The 24,969-nt window shown below is 36.9% G+C and overlaps 1 protein-coding gene across 17 annotated transcripts in view; it reads right to left on the bottom strand.

The window, feature by feature from the left end:
- Positions 1-1,188: 1,188 nt before the first annotated feature.
- The window catches only part of KCNC2 (potassium voltage-gated channel subfamily C member 2), a 99,183-nt gene continuing 75,402 nt past the window's right edge, over positions 1,189-24,969 (bottom strand). Inside the window, exons 3-6 of one of the 17 annotated variants that reach the window (XM_068669164.1) lie at positions 10,828-11,758; positions 8,207-8,374; positions 5,136-5,232; positions 1,189-4,284 (exon numbers count right to left, since the gene is read on the bottom strand). In XM_068669164.1, coding sequence (XP_068525265.1) covers positions 4,083-4,284; positions 5,136-5,232; positions 8,207-8,374; positions 10,828-11,758 — 1,398 coding nt within the window. In that variant the 3' untranslated portion in view covers positions 1,189-4,082. The other 16 variants (XM_068669168.1, XM_068669170.1, XM_068669172.1 and 13 more) reach the window with 16 other exon arrangements.

Below are 24,969 nucleotides of genomic sequence, written 5' to 3'. Positions count from 1 at the left end.
AGGAAATGGCTGCAAATATGCTGCCCGTCCTTTACACGGTATTTGAGATACAAGAAGCACATCACCCTGAAGAGGAAGACCTGGGTTCATAGCCTTCCTTGGTCTGAACAAGTTAAACCTTGCTGGTTCACTTCTTGTGACAATACCCTGCCTCCCCTTCTTGGGCCCTGAAGCCAGAAGGGGGCTGGTGTTTGAGTGTCAGTGGTTAAGCAAATACTCCCTCTTAGAAAAGTCAGATTTGCGTTATAGTCCCAAGACACATGAACTGTTAATGAACTCACCATTCCCTTGGCCTCACGGTCACTTCTGAAAGAAAACATCTGCACATAGGTTTAGTTCTTAGCAGGGAAGAGGAGAGGATAAATAGCTGCAATCAGGATATTCTGGTCTCAAGGTCCTGTGTTGGTAGTCTTTGGTGTTTTCTACTGTCTTTCTCCAACCAATGCATGGCCTGGTCTGCATCCCATTTGGGACTTCTCACTGTCCCCAGGTAGCACTGAGGAAAGGCAGGCACCTCTCTCTCTCTGTGCCTGGGGCACAGAGACATGCACAATTAGACATGCACAATTGGAGCTGGCTGCAAGCCCTGTCCTGGTTGACCGCTACACCTCTTCTTTGTGTATGTAATGCTTACAGGGCACAGTCCAGGTAATTTTTAACCTTTTAGGCAAACTCAGAACATTGAGCTTTGATATCATGTCACTTAATACATTTTCCAAAACTTGAACAATTTTTGGCTCATTTTGTGGAATCTTCCTCATGTTCCAACACCTTTGTAGTAATGGCGTCTCAGATTATGCATGCAGATGTACGAGTACCCTCACCCCCTCTGATATCCTGCTTGTGTATTCATGGATTTCACTGATTACCCCAAATACAGTATTTGATTAGAAGTTTTAAGCAATCATTTATCACTTTTTTAGGTTCATTCCATACCAGAATGCAATAGAACTGTTTTGAGACCAATAATATCTAGACCGATTACAACTTCTGCAGAAGGTGTGGGCTCATTAAAAAGAAGGAAGATTTTACATGGGTTTAGAAGACAGCTCATGCTAGTCATTGAATTAGCTCCGCATGTGCCCCAGGAAATTGGTTTGAGAATTGGGATGGCCAGTGGCAGGCAAGGGACCGATACAGCTAAAGAAAGCGCATGAGCCACTTCAGATAATATGTTCCAAGTTCCTCCCCAGGTCTTTTGCCTTTTATTCTCCAATTCAGGTATTACATTGCCACTGGTTTCCACCAGGATTGTGCATGCACCTTGACATGATCACAGAAGTTCCACAGTACAGAGTTTCACAACTGGGACAGGTCCCTACAATTGGGACACCAGGGTGACAAAACAGATTTTGGAGAATTTTTCACTGAATAAGATGGAGAGAACATAATTACCACATCATACCACTACAATGCCTCATAAACATAGAATAGACTAGATCCATTTACCACAAAAATCACAGAAAGTAGCTGATCAATGAATATATCTTTTATGTAAAATATACATTTTTAAGATATAATTTTAATACATCTTTTATATTTATTGACGTTGGGTTTGCAACACTTTGAATTAAAAAAAAAAAATAGTCTTGCTGCCAGAATTTTATTTCTCATAATACTTATAGTCTGAGGTAACAATGAAAGGAGACTGTGTGCTGTGAACAAAGTCAGTGATGTTTGTCTGCAGTCACATTTCTCTTATCAAAGTGAAAAGAAAACTTAGGACTTGGCATATACACTAGAATTCATACAAATATAGATCATGGCAAACTGAGAAAGCGAGGACTTATGCAAACCTACTCTGTTCATTTTTGTGACCTTTGCAAAATATACCTTTGTTATGACAGAATTTAAGACAGATGTAGTTTACATCACTATCATTATTAAGTATGTGTCTTTGTATGATTCACAGCACAACTTACTGCAGGAACCAGGAATAATATGCATCAGGGTGTGGGTCTTTGCATGGAGTCTTAGCAATGATTACTTGAATTCAGCTTTCTTTGATATAGATAAAAACTGATATTCCATGCACACACGTTTTATTTACAGCTGACTCATCAACAGTGACTAGTCACCCCTTCCTCTGGCAGCAGTAATTATGAGCAGTCGTTAATCTTCTTTATCAAACTCTACTTCCCAAGTAAAGTCTCAGTGACCTCCTCAAGGTGTGAGCTGTTTATCAGGGCCCATTCAGCAGCAGCAGTCTCTTTCCAGTACAGTCCTTGGTATGGCTAAATTCCATTGTCCCTTTTTCAGCAGTCAAAAATCCATGATAAATTCTGTACAACACTGTAGTTAATATAACAGCAGCACCAAATATTATATTAATTCCTTTGCTAAAAGCTTTTTTTTGCAGTTATCTCTCTATTGACAATATTTTACCAAAACTAAATCAATGTACATCTCTAAATATCAGAAATGTATACTTTGATAAATACATTATTGTACAAGAATTCTGACATGCAAGTCATGCTATTGGGCTAGCCTATATACAGAAGAGCATGTTACATGGTCAACAATAAGTTATAATTCTTGTCCTAACAAAAAATAAAACATGACAGTCAGGGATTGTTCAACAATCTCAAGGATCTCTTAAGATCTGTGTAGTTACAGACTTCCTTATCCTATGAAATTCTAAACTTATGTATTTTAGGGTATTTGTTCCTCACCAGCCCAGAACATCAAAACTGCTATTGCATTTGTTCCGTTGCATAAATACAGGTTTATATGGAATGAAAAAAACACTAGAGGAGATACAGTTTCAGTACTGTAATGGATACTGGTTGCTAGGAGGAGGATTGATGCAATAGGCAACTGGTCAAAATTGTAAAATTGTTACTAAATCCCACTCAAAAAATCTTCAGAGTGCTCACTCTGAGTTAGTCTATATAATACTAACTTGTACTTGAAAAATATATTTATGCATTTATACACATACATATAGTTGATATGAAAAAAAAAAAAATAGAGAAAAGGAGAAAAGTGTCTTAGCCTTAAAAGAGGGGGCATTTTAAACAGTATCTGTGCTTTATGGAGACAGATGGAGAATACAGTAGACAAGTTGCAAAACGGACAGACAAACAACACATAGGACAAAGCACCTCAAAAAACATTGACTGAAGAATTTTTAAATGCTCATGAGCCAGAGGTATAAGTCTGGTCAAAAACCCCACTTGAGAGCTACTCTTACAGTGGAACAAAAAAGCCCCCAGTTATCTTCTCGATTTTGCTTGGTACTCAGCCTCTGAAAATGTTGAAGAACCCTGGAGTAGAGAAATGACTACAGTACCAAGCAGCACTTGCTAGCTTAAAATTGCAAGTCTGGATGGCGTTTACCTTTCTTGCATGTTTTGTGCCTTCCCCAAGCCATTAAGAAAGAGATCTGGCTTCTGCTTGCGTGTAACCAGTAATGACAACCTCTTTGCAGTTATCTGTGTGCAAACAACCGGAGACATTCAGAACTCTGATACAGTAATCCAGTACCAAAGTAAGTTAATCACAAAATAAGACCATTTATAAACAAGTAGATCGTTAAAAAATAAAAGAGAAGGTTAAACAAAGAAAAACAATCCCACATGCAGACCAGTTTATCAGTGCTTTCATTTCAGCAGGATGGTACATGGAGAGTACACACATCCAGAGGCCTCTGTGGTCTCCGTGATCGGCAACACTGCTTGTCAGGTAATGGAGACAGGATGGTCCATGCAAATGAGCAGACCCAAGTCACATAGTGCGCAACCAAGACACGATTCCAGACATCTTCAGAATGGATTAGAGTCACAAGAAATGGAGGTTCAATGGGGTGACAGATAATTATTTGGAAGCACATTATTTTAAGTAAATTTCCCTGAAAAACTGCTTATTTATTGAATATACTGGCCAATGGCATCCACTAACTGTCCTTTTATTGCCACAGGAAAGTAGGACAATAAAGTAGATGAAAGAAGAAGTGCTACTTTAGATGATCTTTTAAAGCCAAGATAAAAATCTTCAGCTACCCAAGTGGCATTTCTTACTACTGACAGTTATATCATGCAGGATTTATACCATATTTGTGGAGCCTATGGTTAATGCTACATTTATATCCAATATGTGGTAAACAGTATTTGAATTAATACTATATAGCCGATTGATGCCATCTGGTTTACAAGATAGAAGGGATGGGAGACCGAGAGCGCCTTAGAGGACAAGGTGAGCTGTAGGGTGATGTTACTGGAGACAGTCGCAGAGCATTGCCTGTCAAGCCAGCTATGTTGTTTAAGCTTCGAGATTTTTCGTAGCCTTGTATGAGAAAATGCACAGACATCAGTTGAATTCAGCCAAAAAAAAAAAAAATAATAGACAAAGACAAACAATACAATGTAGTGTAATCCAAGGAGCTATCTGGGACTCAGAGGGAATCTGCCTGCAAAAGAACTCAATGCAGAGAAACAGTACTGCCAAAATATATTAACAAATAAAATACTTTATGAATTAATGCAGCTATTCTTTCCCAGGAAATTAAACAGAACACCACGTGAAAGGTCTGGCCTTTTCTTTCCCATCCCCATGTGCACTTTGTGCCACTCTATTGGCGTCATCAGGGTTGCACAGAGCGTAAGATAAAAGATCCCAACAGAGTTTTTGGGTGAGCTATCTGACTAAGCATAATCAAAAACCCGTTAAGACAGACTATAAAAACTGTTAGAATGATATAACCTCTGTTAAATCCAATTCCTAATAAAGGAAGAATTTTCTCTAAAAATAAAATATTATTTAAAGAAAAGAAAAACATGCATAAAGTAATTGTAAGTCATTTCTGCAGAGCATTGAATGATATGATGGGAAAGAAGCTCCATTTTCATAAATGTTAACCCTAAGACGTAAACTATAAGATAGCAGAGTTTGACATATTTTCAAATGCTTCCAGATTGGTAAATTTAAGTCACCAAATTTGTGTTCCTTCTTCAGCCAACTGATACAAAATAAATGGTGTTAATCCACAAAAGCAACTAGTGAAGAATTAATCTTTAAATAAGGCAAAAACATGATGCTTCACAATTTGGAGAGAACATTGCACTTGCAGACATTTCTGTTAACACACACTGTGAGCTGTAGCTACCTAGTTCTTGCTACATATACATTGTTCTCACCTTGTAGACTCTGTGCAAAATACTGTTAAAGCATTGCTTTGCTCTGTCTCACTATCTTCATACTCAAATATTTTCAACAGTGCCTGAATAATTCTGCCTATGAAGAAAAGGATCATTGCATTAGTCTGGAAAGAGATACCAGAAGGGAGTATAAAATGAAGATCAAGCTGGCTAGAATGTTGCTCCTAAAGTATGCATACACGTTTCACTGCAAGCAGGAGAAGTTCCATTGATTTCAGTGGCACAACCTATTTCTTTAAAAATTAGTACGCACCTAAGCATTTGCCAGGTAAAACATTCAAGTGTTATTGTCTACTGTGAGCTGCTGTGAAATATTGAGACTTTTCCCACAGAAATTATACAATGTCAGTGACAGTGCATCTAAGCATTACATGGGATGTCAACAGACTTTTTAATTTTTTCTAATTGAAACAGTTACTAGTTCAAATTCCAAATCTCCATATAACAGACAACAAGCAATTAACATCTTCAGGAAAAATTATATCTTAGGCTCTACCCAGAATAGATACTCTTTACGGAAGCATTGTACCTCGGTTTTTGTTTGTACAGGTCCCAAGCTATTGAGAGCCATGGTGAAAAAAAAATATGTAGTAATAATAAGAATAAGAATAAGAATAAAAATATTTCTTACTTACTGAAAATTGCATACTGTAAAACTGAATTTAAAACACATGTATAACCTCATGTCTGCTAAAACACTGTGCAGTGTTATCTCCAGATTGCAAGGGCAGGCTGAACTGTGTTGCTTGACAGACTTCTGATACATTTCAAATCCAGCCTCCTGTTTCTGAGTATTTACACAGATTAGAAAGAATCATGTTTGAAAGCAGAACAGAAGGAACAGTCAATGCTTATATATATATGTAACCTCCCATTTAAATTTAATGCTTACAAAACAATTCAAAAGAATAAGGTAGGTTTTTTACACAGAAACTAGGATTAATTGTTTGAACAACATGTGTATATTGTTCTGGATACTTCTCTAATGATAATAGAAAAGAACTGATAGAGGAAGGTGGTAAAGATGGCAAAGAAAACAGGAACCCATAAAAAATGAAAACCAGAAATACAAGATGAATAAACATGGAGGCATAATCCAAAATCAGTGACTTCCAGGTAGATCAGTGGGGTTTGGATCAGCTCTGAATCACCAATGCAGAAAAGCTCAGAATAAATGATCATTGAACACAACCAAGAACCAGACAAGGAATAAACCAAACAAGAAGGATATACAAAAAGAAAGAAAGGGAAAAATAAAACAAAATTAAAAACTAGTAGACTTAACGAGTGATTAAATTCAAGAATTCAAAAATTCAAATATGCTACTTATAAGCTAGTTTCCCTACTCTGTAGTTATCACTACAGACTGTCAAAGAGCATATTTCTTATTGAGAAAATGTCATTTCTGAACTCAAGCCCTGTTTTTTTGATAGAAACTCTTAAATGATTAATTTTTCCTTGAATCTAGATTTTGAAATGAAAATATTCGTGTATTCCTATATAAAATATGTTTTATTGCTATATGGATATGTCATTAGTACTAACAGGCAATTTCTTCCATTATTTCTGTTCCATTCTAAGTACAGTTACAGCCAAGTTAACAGCACTCCAATGCTTATACTAACATTTCTAAAAGAAGTCAAGAACTTAATCTTGCAAGATGCCATGGCATTCTGCATTATATGTTTTTTTTTGACCTCCCCAAAAGACAGGACCCTTACTGTTAGAGAAATTGTAAATAATCCTAGTTGTGAAGGAGACCATGCAAAGTCCTAAATCTGTGTGCAGAAAATTTTTTGTTACCAAGTCCTATTTAATCTGAATGTTATTTACAGGAATATGTACAATGTAGGAGCATAGAGACAATCATTTTCTTTACAAATTCTACACATATCCCATTCTAGCTGTATGTCTGCCTTCACAAGTTTAACCTACTGAGCTCATGCTTTTGAAACATAAAAAAAAAAGCATTTGCAGAATAACCAAGAGAATTGCTTCAGGGTCTTCGATTCGGCTGGCTGGAACAACTACAATTGCAATAGACAAAGCTAATTAAAAAAAAAATCTCAGCCAAAGATGTTTGTTCAGTGCCACATGGCTACTGCAGATGGTGAACTCTGACACGAATGATCGCACACCAAGGATCAGGAATGAGAGAACTGTTAGAATATTACAGTTTGCCAAGAAAAAAAAAAAAAAAAAGCAATTTTTAACCAAACAAAAACAAAAAAACACCGCTAGCATTGCTGATTTTGGGGTTATACCCTGAGGTTAGCTTTCCAGCCACAGATAGTTATGTCCTGATCAGATGGCCATGCCACTGGTCACATGGTGATACATAATTCTGGAAGGTTTTGCAGACTCTGCCAGGGGAACCCAACCCCAGAATAGGGTTGAGGAGGCTAAATAACTTGTAAGACATTTTTATTACCTTGAAAGATCAAGACTTGCATACTGGAGTTGAATTCTGGTTGGGGTAGACAGTCACATTTTAGCATTAGTAGTGCTAACTCTTCTTTAGTGGTGCTAACTCTTCTTTAGTTTAACATTAGTGGTGCTAACTCTTCTTTGATAGAAATCTAAATAGCATCTCATTGATAGGTTTTGTTGTGTTCAGAACAAAAACGTTGTTTACTTCTAGTATCTTAATCTTTTAAATGTAATTTGTTCAGCTGTAATTTTTATTAGGTTATTAAGTGTGGACCAAAGTTATTAAAATAATTATTTTGTCTTTTAGAATGAGAAATGGTATCAAGTGATGAATGGTTGAATGAGCAAGGACTGAATTGCAGGGTTTTCTATAAAAGGTAACAGACAAATGAAGACATAAGTGAAATGAGGATCCAACATCAAGCACTTTTTGTGAAGACTAAAGGAAATTAGTGTTTTTAAAAGGAAAACAAGGAAAGAATGGCTAGGAATAAAGAAAAAAAATACATCGTGGTACAATCTTTCCTCTAAGAGCATTGTGCACATCATTTTACTCTAAGCTTGCTTTTCACAAGCACATTGCTGAGTGATCTTTATGATCTAATGAAAGAAGTCCATACCTTTCCTGATCCCTCCATCAGTAGCACACGTGTAATCACCTGTTGTCAGTAGGAAACATGTTCCCCCTCTTCTGTTTTTGTCTCTGGTACTAGAGCGTCTGATGGGAGGGAGCCTTTCACCAGGTGAGAGTGGCTGCTCACTTCCTGCACTGTCTTCACCTGATAACACTGGTTAAAGCACCATGCCCATTTACAGACAATAATGAATGAGGAAATGAGACATCACAAAGAGCTTATGTTGAATGCCAGATATTCCCATCACTCAAAAAGTAGTTATAAGGTAAATCATTAGAAAACAAGATTGCAGTTCATCATTCATCAGTACAAAATGGCAAAAAAAAAATATATATATATATTTTTTTTATTCAAGAGCAAGTCATCTTTTGACTTTTGATCTTTTTGACTTCCTTTTAAGTCTCATAAAAGATTTTACTAAACCATTAAATAAGAAATAAGCAACACAAGGCTCAATTAGTTGCCTGATAAAGACTGTAAGTATAGTCAGTCTTGGATATTTATAAATGGTTTTACTATTTTGGCTACCCTTTTTATTAAATTAGAGGTCATGCTAATCATTTTTTCCTAGAATATGTTGTTTAGCATATTTTAAAGACAACCCCTCCCCCAGAAGGGTTAAATTATCCACATTTTACACTAAAACCTGTTTAATCACACACACAGTTTTCATTTCTGCACTTGCTATCATCCTTGCACAGCTTGTCATCATTTATATCCAACATTAAATTCTGGTTTTGGCCTGTGTATTTTGTCAAACACTGAAATTCTTACCTCTTCTGATTTGAGACTCCCAAAGGACTATTTTCAAAAATTATCTACTATTTTAGATTCAGGCCACACTTCAAGAAAAAAAAAATCTCTGCTAGTACGGCACATAACAGGTAATGGCATGTTTTTTACTTCAGCTTTACCTTTGCATTTAAACCTGAGCATGTGCTTTTCTGAACTGGCAATGCCAAGGGTGATGCCATTCAGCCTCGGTTTTGTGCAAAATTCCTGATTCTAATAGCATTCTCTACCAGAAACAAAGTTAGAGCATCTAGTGTGAGTGCTGGCACTACCAAGGAAAAAGTTAACACTTTAAAATTGCTCCTTTTTTGCATATCTGCTTTCTGTCTAACTTTAAGGATTATAACACCTTGTAAAAAAAGCTGCAGACACACAAAAGTGTCTCTTTGCTCTGATCACACCAAGCCTCCTCCATTCCGGAATACCTTTGGCGGGACCTGATGGCATGAAAAAGCTGTTACCATTATCACTTTAAAGATGTTGTCTGAAAGTGTATATCAGTCAAAGCACTGTAAAACTAACTATATTCCACCCTTGATGTGAGACCTTTCAAGGGTTTCCAACCTTCCATAATATATTTAGGACATCTAAAAGGCATGTTAAATTTGTGAACACTCACTCGGAGACTGAAACCGAGCTTCTTTGAAGATAAATGCTATTCAGTAACAGAGCAACAGAACAAAGAAGGATATTGTTCAGAGACCGATTTTCCAGGCTCTTCTTTCTAAAAAATAAATTTCAGTTACTGAATGACACCAGTCACAGTTTTGTGTGTTTTTTTTTTCTTCTCTCTTATTAACATTTTGCAACTTTCCAACAGGAGCATAATGACTGGTCTGTGAGTTTTATAAACAGATTATGTATTGCTAAGAATAAATACATTCAAGAAATAAACAAACAAAAATCCCTGCTGCTATAAAAAAAAAAAAAAAAAAAAAAAAAAAGACTTTTAATTATACTGACAGATAAAATTTCCTCTTTAGTTTGAAGAAATATGGAATTTTGGGCAGTAGCTTAGAGGGGCAGAGGCTGCCTTTTGATATGTGTTTTCATAGCAATTAGCACAAAATACTCCTCATTCAGCATTTGGAACTCTGAGAGATAAGGTAATATAAATAATAAAAAATCAACACTAATATTGATGTTGTGAGGGACTGCCACTTTCGTTTTTCCAAACAAACTCTACATCAGCTTTACAATTATAATCCAATTAATGGTAAATATCATGCAATATCTCATCTAATTCAGATGAAGGAGTTTCTTCTAGCCAGGAAAGCAGAATGCCAAATGGAAAGAAAGCTAGAAAGAGAATTTCTCCTTATTTCCTTTGAGTGCTGGGCTTTTGATGTAAAGCACCTGCTCCTTTTAAATGACTGCTTCTTTGTAGGATCTTGCTTAACAGGCCACGATGTGGCACAGGCAAAGCTGACACGAGAGACAGACACTGAGGCAAAACACCATGGAGTCCAACAGGGTGGGACACGGTGGCTGCTCAAATAGTCACAGTCATGCAGAAAAACAAGAAACATCCATACAACGCAACAAACAACAGGCAAAAGAAAAGGTTGATATCATCAGCAGGAAAGCATTCTCAACAGAGCAAGCAAAACTGTATAGACCAGCTACATAGAGGTTTGGGAATGTTGCTCTAACTATTTTGTCCTCTATGAGACTGACACACGCAAACACTGGAGGGGAGAAGGGTGGGAGCTATGTTTTCTCCTGGCAGAAAGGCTGGCAGCTTTCTGACCCCTACCAAACATACTGGTCTATAAAGTGTTTTCAAAGAACATGCATCTCCAGTGGGGTCCTACCTGATGATCTGTTGTGCTCCATCAACTGGTTGTCCTTGCCAAGGCAGATGTCCCCTTGTGTGCTATTACAGGCCATGTTCAAGTCCGTCTTGCAGAAAGTAGGAGAACTAGCTTGAGGAGCTGGAGGGATGTGCTTCTTCCTCTTCCTTGGCAGTTTCTGCTTTGCCATGGCCAGAGAGTAGTACATCCCAAAATTGTTAACAATCACAGGCACAGGCATGGCTATAGTAAGCACCCCTGCCAATGCACATAGGGCTCCCACTAGCATGCCTGACCAAGTCCGTGGATACATATCCCCATAACCCAGGGTGGTCATGGTTACTACAGCCCACCAGAAGCCAATAGGGATATTTTTGAACTGTGTGTGCTCACTTGCTGATGGGTCATTGGGCTGAGCTCCCACCCGCTCTGCGTAGTAGATCATGGTGGCGAATATCAAAACACCGAGTGCCAAGAATATTATCAGCAGCAAAAATTCATTGGTGCTGGCTCTCAGAGTGTGGCCCAGTACCCTGAGGCCTACAAAGTGCCTTGTGAGCTTGAAGATTCGCAGGATCCTCACAAACCTTACCACCCTGAGGAAACCAAGTACATCCTTAGCAGCTTTGGAGGAAAGCCCACTCAGGCCCACTTCTAGGTAAAAGGGCAGGATGGCCACAAAGTCAATGATATTCAAGAGGTTTTTGATGAATTCAAGTTTGTTGGGGGAAAAAACAACACGCACTAAAAATTCAAATGTAAACCATACCACGCAGACTCCTTCCACATATGTCAGGGCAGGATCTGTCTCAATTTCATACTGTAGTACTGTTTCTGTTCCATTGACAACCTGCTCAGTTTTATTTATAATAGTATTGAAAGCCTCATGTGTTTCCAGGCAAAAGGTTGTGATTGAAACTAGGATGAAGAACAAAGAGGCAAAGGCAATGAACTGAAAGAAAAAGAGAAAAAAGAGACGTCAGAACCACACAGCGCTTCACATTAATAATATCAGTAGATCAGTGGTCATTATAAATCTTTTACTGATTTATCCCCAAATGATTCACAAATTCATAGGCATAAAACTTTGCATCCAAGACAGAAACTGTCAGACAGCTCTCACATGTTGTTCAGGAGTCTGGGAGCAGGGAAAGTCTTGGTTATGGACAATATGCCAGGGTGAAACTCTTCCAAAAAGTGGCAAAAAATGTTAAATCCATGCTAAATCATATGAATTCTACCAGTTGTCATGGCACCTTATGAACAGTTTAGTGTCATCTGCAAACTTAGGATATTCAAGTCTTATATCCAAGTCATTGATGAAAACATTGAAGAGAACTGGCCGTAAAATGGAGCCCTGGGGAATGCCACTAATTCCCAATGTGACCCCATTTACTCTACACCTTTGAACTCTACCCATCAGCCAACTGTTCACCCATTGTATTATGCCTTTATCTAGCTACATGCTGTGAGAAACAATAACAGAGGTTTTGCTGATATCCAAAAAGATTGCCGGCTTCCATTTAACTGGGACCTCCAGATTCCCAAAACCTTTGAAAAATAACTGATACTCACTGGTAGAAAATGCCTTCTGCATTACAGGTAGAGCAGGTTTCACAGCCTGTTTAGTTCACAGTCATCCATCATACTCTCTCAGGCAGGACTAAAAGTAACCCTAACAAAGCTGTCTCCACTTCCAACAAAACTTTCTTAGCAAAACAGCAATATATCTACTTTTAACAAATTCTGTGAAATCAAGTCCTGTGCCCCAACCAGCCTTCACCCACTGCCTGGTTTATCAGAAGCAAAGCTTTGGGGAACACAAAGACTAAAGCAGTTTGGATGGGGTCTTGCCACATTGCCTCAATGGGCACTTGGTGAGCACAGCATGCACAGATGTTTCAGAAATAAGAGCCTCTCTCATTGCTACGGCAGTGTATTATCAGTCCTCTACCTAAACCCTGATATTGAAATTACAAATCCAGGACAAGCTGAACAAATATGGAAACAGAAATTCAGTTTTAGTAGCAGCACATGAACATAAAATGCAGATAAATAACCTGAAGACTGCTCTCACACAGGATTGTTAAGGACTTAAAAACCAGGTACTACCCAGTCATCATAGGCATTGAAGAAAACTACTTCCAGGACAAGATTTCATAGGAAAACAGCTGGAAGGTGAGATAAACATTCTTTCACACAGTAAAATGTGCTGTTTGTACTCCAGCAGCAATGGCATGGTAGTTGAATAGGCAATGTGTTTAAATGTCTCCTCTCTACTGTCAAAATGCTTGCTATTCTGGATTTTCCACTTAGCAGATAGTTTATAGACAGGAAAAAATAAATAAATAAATAAAAATATTGGAAGATTTCAATATTTTCAGATATGAAATGATGTCAAAACAGGTTTCATGCTCTCTACTATCAGCCTACAGGAAAGAGCAGCTTAGAGCATGAGTTCAATGATGGTTGATAAAAGAAACTGTGGCAGCAGGATACTGGTATGTTACCGCACTGATATCATGAATCCCATTTAATAAATAAATAAATTGTTATGTCGGAGTCAGAACAACAGCCACAAACAAGAATGTCTCCACTCTGGCACTTTAGTCCAGGCCACAACATTGTGGTAAAACCGCTTTCGTGTATTCGGGTATCAATCACTGAATTTAGCATTAGCACATACATTTTACACTGTGTGATAGAAGAATTCCTTTAGGCTGGTACAACACTGAATGGCTACATTTTTCTAACACAGAATGCTAGTTAGACATCAAAATGTCTCTACAACAGGTAGATAGAATTGCTTTGATTCTGAGAAACAAGTTCAAATTTGCAATGCAGGCCTGGTAAATGTATTATATTCAGAGTGACAAGATATATCTACCCCAACCCCACAGACCTAATGCATCTATATCAGAGATTTGCAGCTTGTTTATGGCTTCCCTTCCTCAATCAATGAAACAAGATTATTATACCAAGCCTCTCAATTGCAAACACTCTAATCTGTTCTCTGTCAAAAAGGTCTGACTCAGGGACTGAACTGAACACTTATCATCCGGTCTCAACTTCTAATCACAAACTAACCAACAATCTTACACTGTCTGGCTGTTTTTTACCAAGCGGACGTTTCTGCCTTTGCCTGAACTACAAAATTTCTGCACATTCATAGCTCATTTCTTCCTGGCACCTTACACGCACGCACACACACACGTCTTATGTGAGACAGCTAAAGTCAGCAAATACAACCAGATTTATGTAACTTAAGTGAATTAATCTCAGTAGTTATTTGCAAAAACTCTCCATAACAGGGACAGAGAATTTATCAGACTCTAAGCCAATGGTGCACTAAGATCTACAGGGTTATTCCCTTGGGATGCTACTTCAGCATCCTCCAGCATCTTTCTACCCAGCAGCAGGATACAAAGCAAATGAATCTGTAGAGTTTGAGGGTCACTGAAGCTAAGTCAGTGTTGTAGTTTGCAGTTTGGGTGGGGATTTTCAATAGATAAAATACCTCTTGTAGCAGCAACACTTTGGTGACTTCAGGAAGCTAGGAATGTTTTTTGTCTAGAAAGAACTGAAAATTACATTCAGCCTAGCAAAATTCAAATATATTACCAAATCAGATATAATAAATATTAAATGTACATTCAGCAGTACACTGAATCTAGCAGTAGGTGAATAATTAGCATTTATTTCTAGGCTATATATCAGAAAAAGAGTCCTCTCTGGTTCAGATTCTTTCTTAAAAGTTCCCAAAAGCAAGGAATTAACTACAGGTAGAACTGCCTGACAACCTATTTATTACTGTTTTGAACAACATTGACACAGTGAAAGGCCACAGCACACTTGGCACTTGGTAAGGCAGCTACGAATTTTTAACTGTAAAATTACATTCAGTGATGTAATTTAGGGCTAATTACATTAACCCTAAAAGAAAAATACTTTCAGTCATTTTCAAGATCAGCTGGGTAGTCTATCCTGTTTCCCTAGAGGCAATCATCTTTATGAAGTTATAAGAAAGGCAAGAACAAATTATTGCATGTCTTAATCTAGTGGCAGATTTCTTGATAATCTCACACCTTCCATTCACAGCAATGTAAAGCAATTTAACCATGTACACATTTAGCCATATACATGTACACAAGAGCATATACATCTGATTTTGAGCAAAGACACTAATTTCTTTTTGCTATACATTGTATCTCTTTCTGTGGTTTGTTTTGAAATATAAATAATAAAACCACATACACTAGAAGACACTTCTACACTATTATTGCAGTAGTCAAAAGGGCTCAGAGAAAAAGAAAATGGTGGCCAATGTAAGGAGGAACCTTTACTCAGTGAAAGAAAAGATCTTGGGCATTTACTTTACATTAATTAAAGATATTTTCTCAGTATTGTATTATGTAACATTAGGCAAAATGTTGAAAAGAGTCTGTCATGTTTTCTACAGATAGAAATAAAGTCATGCAGAATTCTCACTTTCAGTTATTCTTCTGCATCTTCCTAGTTCCATGTTCTCTCATTTTGAAGGCACCGAGCCACTAAAAACACATCTATTTTTGTTCATGTGGATAAGCATGATGTTCCAGAGAAAACTGGTACACCTTCAAACTTCCAGTTTCTCTGTTGGATGGGATCAACCAGGTTCTGTTCCTAAGTCCTCCTAATGTCCAAAACAATTACAGGGTACCACACAACTTTTTTTTCCCCTGAGGAACAACAATTTTGTAGATGAGATAATGGTGGTAAAGACACTTCACGGCCACCAAAAACAGTCTTTTTCTAAATTATTTGAATTAACAAAATGTTCGATGTATGTAGGCCAGGAGAGCAATTAAAAGCAAAATGCAAATATTCAGTATGTAATACAAAACAAACAGAACATTCTTCATTAAGCAGTTAAAGCTCTCAGTAGATTGCTGATTCCCTCTGCTCGAGTTTTGAAGGCAATGTGCACCCAATTTTGTTAATGTGTGTTTGCATCACATTTCAGACAAGTCTGGTGCAGATTCTGGATCCCAGCTTCTTTAACTGATAGGATCACAAGTCAAGATCTGCTACTGAGTCCTACTACTGTTCACAGTAGCTGGATTAATCATTTACTATTTGTTTTTTGATGAAGCATATAAATCCAAAGCAAGTGGCAGATACCTGTGGATAACATGTTGGAGGTAGATAACCATGATTCCTGTTTTGTATTGAGTGTCCTGTGTGGAACTGAGCTGCTCAGAGTTTAAAACAACTTCATAAATGACATCCATTTCTAGGAATGCAGTCTGTGGATTATGAGAACTTCTGTGCATTCAATTACACGTTTTATCTTGCACACTTGAACTCCTGAAGTTCTTCAAAGAAAGTAGAGTCACCTTAAAAACCTTGGCTGCAAATGGTCTGACAACAGTCCTGTAGGCCATGTCTGGATTTCATGATAGGAAAAGGTGCCCTGTCAGAGGATGTCATGGCCCAGGTCACCTGCCTGTTTCCTTTCCAATGCAAAGCCAGACATAGGAGTGTTGCACACCTCAGTATGACTCTGTGATGGAGTTGGCACCTGGTATCAGTCATTCTAAGGTTTATCAGCTTAGACAATGCCTAAATAAACCAAAGGCAGATGTAGAAATTGTTCCTTGTACTCAGGTATGTTATTCATATTCATAAAATCTGACACATTCACTACCCCATATTTCGTCCATCCCCTTCAACCCATAAAACCAACTGTTTCTACACATTATTTAAGTATTCCACAATGGACAGGTAACAGTTAGTGATGAGGTTAATGCATAGGTAATTGTTGGTAGTCACGGTTGCTGTTACTTCCTGTTTTGTAAGTTTTGAATAAAATCTCTACATTTCAGTATTTTCCCAGAAAGAGTCTATGCTATCAGGATCCAAACTGTACTGGGGTTGGATCTCAACACCTCTTCCTTCAACTCCCATCACTGTGCAATATGTATGTTCTAGCATGAGTATTCAATAGCAGCTTTTAAGGTTTGGTTAGTTTATTTGAGTTTCATTCCAGGATTTACAAGGGTTGCCCTTGACACACTTGACTACAGAAAAAGAAAACTATCAAATATTTAATAAGCCCTTGGAAATACAACAACATTTAATATTCTCTAATGCAGGTACAGAACTGTCTTAAAGAAAATAAAAATAAATAAGTAAAAAAAAAAAAAAGTTGTGTTAAATATCTTCCTGTTAAATATCATGAGACTTGATATATACATTTTGCTAAAAACAAACAAACAAACAAATAAATAAAACCCCATAATCCTCCCTTTCACAATTAAGATAAAAATACAACCACAGGGAGACAGGCAAGGACAAGAGTTTGCATTTTGTTTCTTAAAGAAGCCAACTTTGAATACTTGCTTGCTATTGAAACCCAAATTATGCTTTCATTACAAATGATAAGAGTTCACTAAATGAGTCTTAACTTTTCCTGAACAAAACAAGAACGAGGGAGTTTCCACAGTCAGGAGTTCTTCACTTTCCTACCAGAGCTTTCATTTTAAACAGAATCCTCAAAACAAAGCAACTTTTCCATTGGGTGAGAAGATACCTAAAAGGAAAGTTGTATATATTTTTTTTTCTTAATATCATAATTATTTTGAAAAATCACAAATAAATTCCCATACTTTGGAGATACAATAATTATTTCCAGTGATGCCTGTTAACATCTGTTACTTTAAACCTCATCTTTTTATATTTCAGAAAATAATGCAAGCTATTCAGAGAAAATAGGTTGTCTAGCTTCTTCCTCCCACTAACTCTCTGACCACAGAAGGTAATCTGCGTAATCATTAAATGCATCCAATATCACTATCTGCAACAAAGCAGTCAGATATATTAACTATGAAACTGTATTTTACATTTTTTTGATATGTACTCCAATGCTAATTGATTGATGCTATGTCTTGATTAAAATAAACTTAGAATAAGACATATATAAGTGATTATATCAAAATTATATAAAATTTATTCCCACCATAAACTTTATAATCAGATATTGACTTTTTTTTCTTTCAAGGTACAGGACAGAAAAGTCTTTGTTCCTGTAAATCTTCCATATATTTGTCATGTAATATTCTCCATCAGCCTCTTTTATTCTCCCAGGAACTCAAACTTCCAATTCATTTTTGGAATCCTCCTAGTGCTACAGGAGCGGGACCCAGTCAAAGAGTGAACAAAGCCAGAAAATATTTGCAATCAGTTACAACTAATTTGCACTGCTGACTTCTTAATCCAGTTTTATATCTGTTTAGTCATATAAAACCAGCCTTGAAAAAAATCCCATAAAAATTCCAGTAATTTTGAGTAATTTGGTTGCTCAAGGAAACTATGACTCAACTATGAATAGAGAAGCAGAAAAAGAAACTGTATTTGTAAAGTATATGACATGCTTCACTCTAATGAGGAGTAATTAATGTTGGAAGAAATCACAGAATTAGATATCACTTCCAGGTTTAAAGAGAGTTGTCTCTGGATTTACATGTAGATTGGACAGATTGTTCTCATTTCTGTCTTTAACACAATAGATTTTTTTCCTCTATTTAAATTCATTTTGGTATCAGGATACTGCTAAAATCATAATAGGATTTCAGAATGAGCTCTCATGCTGACCTTACCTCCTTGTTTGGTTTAATGTTCTGTGGAGTGAAATTTAAATATTGAAGTTCAGCTCACACTAACACCAATCAAAGTTAGCAGCTATGGCAAGATCTCACGAAAGAGATCATCAGTCTCTTCACAACTCTGTTCCTCAAAGTTGCTATTCTTCCTTAACTACAAGCTTCCATTGGAAAATTACTATTCCATTCAAAATTAAAAAAAAAAAAAGTCACAGATTTTTTTATGGTGTGATGCATTTCCAGTGCATTACATCTGGGTATACTGAGTAAGAAACCAAATACCATCTGCAGCTACTTATCAAGCTACTGGCATTTAAAATATAAACTCAGGGCAAATATACTATCATTTTGTATTATCACTCATAAATCATAATCTCTCACATTATCACTCTCCAAAGATTACAGAATGGATACAGGCACAGCATGTTAAATAAATCTTCAAGGGAAAAACAAAAACTCAATGCGTGAAGTATCAGGCACTAAGAAAAGACTAATTTAATATCTCTAAAAATCTGCAACTCATCCTCATTTGGGGTGATAGGGTAGAATATCAGCACTAAAATATTTTTGAATACATACATAAAGATTTAACAATCCAAACCTCATTGGGAAACTCCTCATTGAGAATAATTTCTCAACCAACATTAAGCCACAGTTGGTAGAGTTCTTGCCAATATTATAGTTTTCATTCTGGGAAAGCTGAGTCTCCTGTTTTCAAATCCCTACTGCATTTCTTCCTCATTTGTACTCTACTGCTAACGTTACTTGGCATTCAGTTTAACAGTTAACACTCTGCTGCTACAATTCTACATACGGACATATTTAAATGAAAAATTCTATATATCAGTGCACTTTTATTGATATACTGTTAAAGAACAGACAGTAAGATAGACAGTAATATACCATGAGTAGATTTATAGTACAGGAATATTTACAGTTCAGACTGGCTACCATCTGTATGTAGTAGTGGAAACACAAACGTGCTCTTGCTTGCTCATTCTTTCCCCATTTGTTATAGTCTTGCAAAGCAGCTGTCTTTCATTACCAGCTGGAGCACGAATAAAAAGGTTATGAATGCCTCTTTTCCTATTCAGAAACCCAGTTCCACAATTAAGTCGCTCTAACTCAGCTGTCAGGTAAATCAGCAGTTTGACACTCAGATACATATCTGACTCAACAAATCCTAGGCATATCTACATTTTAAAGCAGATCACAAAGAAAAAGAGAGTTACAAATTATTCTTCATTTTAATTGCATTTTAAGTGACATATAACTTTCAAAGGATTCAAAACGGATTTACAAACCTACCCTGATATATACACACATTCTCCTGCTCAGAATAGAATATTTTGCCTCTGCTGTGCAACTGGAAAGGAGATGTAACAGTACATTTCAGTGGTTGGGCCACACTTTGTGTGATGGGAGTCCTAGGACAGGACATCCCTCTTCAGTTTATGATCCAGAAAATTACCAGTTTCTTAAAAAAACAGATCAGTTTTGCACTATGTAAATCAAGAATGATCTGATTTTGTTGTTGCGTTGAGCAGCTAAGTAAAACATTTCACACCAACAAACAGCAAACATCCCACCACCTGTTTTTTGCTCCTGAAGATTCAGCAGAACTCATCAAAAAGCAATTATGCTGCCTCCAGAAGCTTCCCTTCCCCATCCACTTGAATTTATCAGCCTTGTTTCACTTTTTTTTCTGAGCTGTGACTACCCCGGCAATATACCAGGTCTTACAGCCAGCTGTGCTTGTTTTTTTAAGTACACTTAGCATTTATAATCTAGCAATCAAATAAAAAAAAACCACCATCAAGGCTCATTTTGACCTTGCTTTTCTTGAAAAGGTCAGTCTGTGTGGTTACATGGTCTGATAAGAAAACTAGAAAACTACCGCCACTCATTCATTAAACATTCCTAAACGTTGCTATAAATCTGCACACTAAAACAGGAAGAATATTCCAGCAGCTGCAAAAATGCAATGGATGTTCTTCCTGGGGTCAAGGCAAAAGCGACAAAAAGAATTCTCAGTCCATATCCTGTATCTGGTATCAGAGGGTTTGTATAGCTAAGAGAGCATTTTACAGAAAGAATCTAAAATTCACTGATGGCTGAGGAAAGCAGATTTTGAACAACCCATTTCAGCCAATCCCAAATTTACGTGCTGAGGAGAATTAGCCTCTCTGCATGCTTTGTTTTCCTTCCCTAGACTACCCATAGTCTGCATCATTACAGCATAGATTCGTCTCTGGGACCTAGCAACTTGAAATACTACACTGACAGTATCTTTCTTTCCCATGTGATTTATTATGAAAAGGTTTTATTTGGCTTAATGGGTCAAAACTAGAAAAATTCCTCAATATTATATTATTTATTATTAATAGACATTCACACCCATGAAGACATGGAGAAAAGAGAGAAATTCTTAAGACAAATTGATGAAAATTCTATTATGCTGTAGTTTGCCTACAACATAAATCTCACGTCCATTAAAATTACAGAAATATTTTGAGCCTTATTATCTCAGTCTCATTTAAGCACACAGGCTCACTTATGTCTACGTCTTCTCTCACTCAAAACAATTTTGACAGTCTACTTTAAAATTACACTCAAGCAAATTTAGAAAACTTTAAGATTCTAAGGCTTGACATCCATTAATATTTTTCTGTTACAGCTACTTACTAGTTAAGACTATTTTAGCTTTTACCACAGAAGCCATATAACCAAGCCATTTAGCCTTTTTTTGACAACAGCGCTCCAACAAAATATACTGGGATTATTTATAAGTTTTCCAGGCTTGTGTCTTTTGACTTCTACTTCAAGCATTGGAATAGAAATTATCAAACAACTTCCTAAAAATTGAAGGAATGGAATCATTGCCAAGATGTTCAAAAGTTTACACAGAGACTTCAAACAGCTGATTACTAGGTCTCATTTGACTGGAAGCTGTTCCTTATACTAACTGGTTTAATTCTTCATACCTCCAGCACAGTATATGCAATTCAGTTGATATTAAGTGGTACCCTTGCTAACAGGTAAAAGAGAATACAAGAATAATGGATATGGAGGTTAAAATCCAACTCTCTCTATGGAGGTTAAAATCCAACTCTCTACTCTGCCAAAGACCAGTCTGGAGTCAGAAAAGTGAGATCCTTAAGAGTCCCATGTCAAAACATCAAGGTACTAAAGAGTTTTCTTTTAACAGAGATTAATGCAATCTATATTCAATTAAATATATAAAGCAAGGTTTCATTAAAAGAACATTACAAAAATTGCAAAGTCAAATACCTTAAAGAAAGGAAATGCCAAAAGCAGGGTTACCTGAGCAACCTTTACTCAGCTCCCCATGGTTTAGGATACCATCCTTATTTCATTATTCAAACTACTTACACAAAAGCATAAGCAGAGTGAGTAAACTACCCATGCCTAGACTATGACATTGCCTAAATCTTAATTTATTGGTATGGCAGTTTTAACAGTGAGCTTCCAGTGTAGAAGATTTCAGGGTATAACCTTGGTTTGATAAAAGCGAATTATGAGCCCAGATACTTTATTGTATAGCCTCTTAAGGGAACTGTCACAGCTGCAACCCAGTAGACAAAACCACTCTGCCCTTTGCACTAGCAGGAGTAGTTTGAACTGAATCATGGTAGAGTGCACAGTGTTGATACTCAGGAAGATCAAGTTCCCTGTTTCTGACATGAACAAACTCTAGGGAGCACAGATGGTGGTGGTTTTTTGTTTGTTTGTTTTGTTTTGTTTTGTTTTTCCCCCCATTTGTCCAGAGCTTGCTCCTTTCCGCCTTCTACATTTCAGTGTGCCATTACTCTATCCTTCACTTCTTGTCTCAATCTCAGCTCTACTGCTCAGGTTTACAGTTGTATCCCAGGCTTTCCTCCTTTCTGAGTAACTTGTTCTTACCTTTATTTCTATATCCATTCCCTGGATCTCTAACCACTGTATTTTCATACGCCACCTATGTAATTTTGTCTGTATACGTCTATGTAGTATATCTATGTAGTATACGTCTCCTATGTAGTTTCTGTGACTTTTGTATTTGAATCTGCAGGGGACACATGCCTGCAAACTCATCTGCTTTTTCCAGTGGTATTACTGGCCTAATGAAAGGTACCATTTCTTCCTACAAACGTGGCCTCATTTTGAGCCTGAGGGTTTCCTCCCCCACATCAGTGAGATGCCAGGAAAGCGGAAGACAGCACAGGATAAATGCTGACCTTAATTAAACAAATCTACCGTCTAATAAAATTAAAACAGTCCCTTACAGATGGAGATTTATGCCTTTCTATAGTCAAGTTACTGGATAGTCTATAAATTAAAAACTGTATCTCAGCTTTAACATTTTACTAGGCCAGTGTCTTTGGACTTCGTCTTCAATCTCACAGAAGCCTCTAAATAGTCTTTCAAGGTTTTGAAAAAAATCTTTGAGATGCCTAAATTAATGAACTATGTGCCCTAACACTGGTACAGATGAAAGAGTGATGCACTTGGAGAACAGTTTGAGGTCAGAAGGGCATTTTTGTGAGAGGGGGAAGGGCAAAGCTGTTAAAGCTCCTGTGCATGATGCATGTGAATATGTTCCAAGCTCACAACATAATCACATAGACCCAAGCTAAATTTAGAGATAGTGAATTATTTATTGTAACAGTAGTCAGCTAGGCTTATCCAGACTCTCAAGAACTCAGCCCATCATCCCAGACAATGTTAGTTCATGCATACACTTTTTTTTCAGATTTAACTTTTGACTTTATTATGTAAATATATACATGTATTTACATATTTTATATATTTATATATATAAATAAATATAAGTATAAATAAAAATATAAATAAATAATACAAATATAAATAAATATAAATAAACAAGTATATAATATATAAATAAATATAAATATTATATATAAATAAATAAGTATAAATAAATAATAAATATAAGTATATGTATGAACTATCATAAAGTCAAAAGTTAAATATATAAGTTATAAGTTTATATAAATATATAAACCTTGTTGAAGGTTTTCCTAAAAATAAGTTAGAAACTATAGTTGGTCTACTTGCAGTTTTCAATGAATTGAAATTCCATTTACTCCCATCTCCAAGAATGCAGAAGTGACCATTCAACTGGACTGAGGAAGGAAACAAGAAAGAGCAAAACCACCAGTACAACAGGTTTTAGGATACTGAGAAAACTGTGACATTCAAAGCCCTGTTCAAAGCAGACACTTGGACACAGATGAACGATAGTTCAAGTCCTTCCTCTTGATCCTGGGACAAGCATGCTTCAGTGTATGAAGATTGTAGAAGTCTGTAAGAGGGATTTCATGACATTGGGTCTGTGATTATGGACTGAATGACCCAAGAGGCTCCTCTAGCACTCTGTCCATACGAATATGTCCAAATCCAATTTACACGTTTATTTGATACATAGATTATCTTCTAAGCCATTGCCTTTGCAAGCATTAGCACTGAAGCTGCATGCAGCACCAATTCAAATGTATTCCTGTTATTAAAAGGCATCTGCATTGCCAACATTATTTAGCTTAAACATTCTCTTAGAGCTTTATCACCAGTTTGCCCTAGGGCTGACACTAATCCTTATGCTCAGGGTTGGACTAATTAGCGCAACGACAAATACCAGTGATGTTGTGCACAGGCCATCATCCTGCTGAAGACTTCTTTATCCAAGAGTGATTTTCTTGTGATTCTAAACCCCACTTATTTTTTTTTTTTCTAGCCTACATTAATAGCTTACTTATAGGGGAAAAAAAAAAAAAAAAAAAAAAAAGTAGTAGTGCATCCATTCCAGGATATCTTTTTTTATTAAATTCTTCACACAAAGGGGCAGAGGGGTGTAGGGAGAAATATAAACTTAGTATAAACATTTGGATGCCTTAGATGACTAAAATTCATCTGCAGCAAAGCAGCCAGCAACGTGAATACTTATCATTCATGTGTCAGAATCAATATGCCATTGAGTCAGCTGGGGCAGTTCTTGTTCCATATAACTAGGATTTTAGGCTACCTGAAGGATAATACCTCTGCACTGCTTACAGTTTGTGCTGGTATCTTTAAAATGATCCTCACAGCAATACTTGTAGCACATAATGTAAGCTCTGCACTAAGGGAATGTATTTCTCTAGAGAGAGCTCCTGTAGCAAAGACCAGAGCCAGGCAGTCACTCAGTGAACGGGTTCCTTGACATGACTTGAGGTCTTGCACTGATCATGGTGGGAGCTCTGGGAGAAGTGCCACTGCTGCCACTACCCAGCAGACTGTGCTCATTAGGAGCTGTTTGCAAATGTAATCTGCAGAAGGAATGGCACACAATGCTGCACAAAGGCATGCTTTGCAGTTTAAGGTCTACGTGGGATACTTACTGCCAGCACATTCCTTTCAGGAGCAGTCACATATGTCCGTATATTCTTAAATAAGGAACAGGTTGCTTGTACATGGATTTACAAGTGTTGTTGCTGTTAAAATATGCATATGAGACAGAGGCTGG

The sequence above is a fragment of the Anas acuta genome, chromosome 1, assembly GCF_963932015.1.
Source record: "Anas acuta chromosome 1, bAnaAcu1.1, whole genome shotgun sequence".
Taxonomy (NCBI): domain Eukaryota; kingdom Metazoa; phylum Chordata; class Aves; order Anseriformes; family Anatidae; genus Anas; species Anas acuta.
The sequence above is the reverse complement of the archived record's forward strand: the minus strand, read 5'-3'. Positions and strand labels throughout refer to the sequence as shown.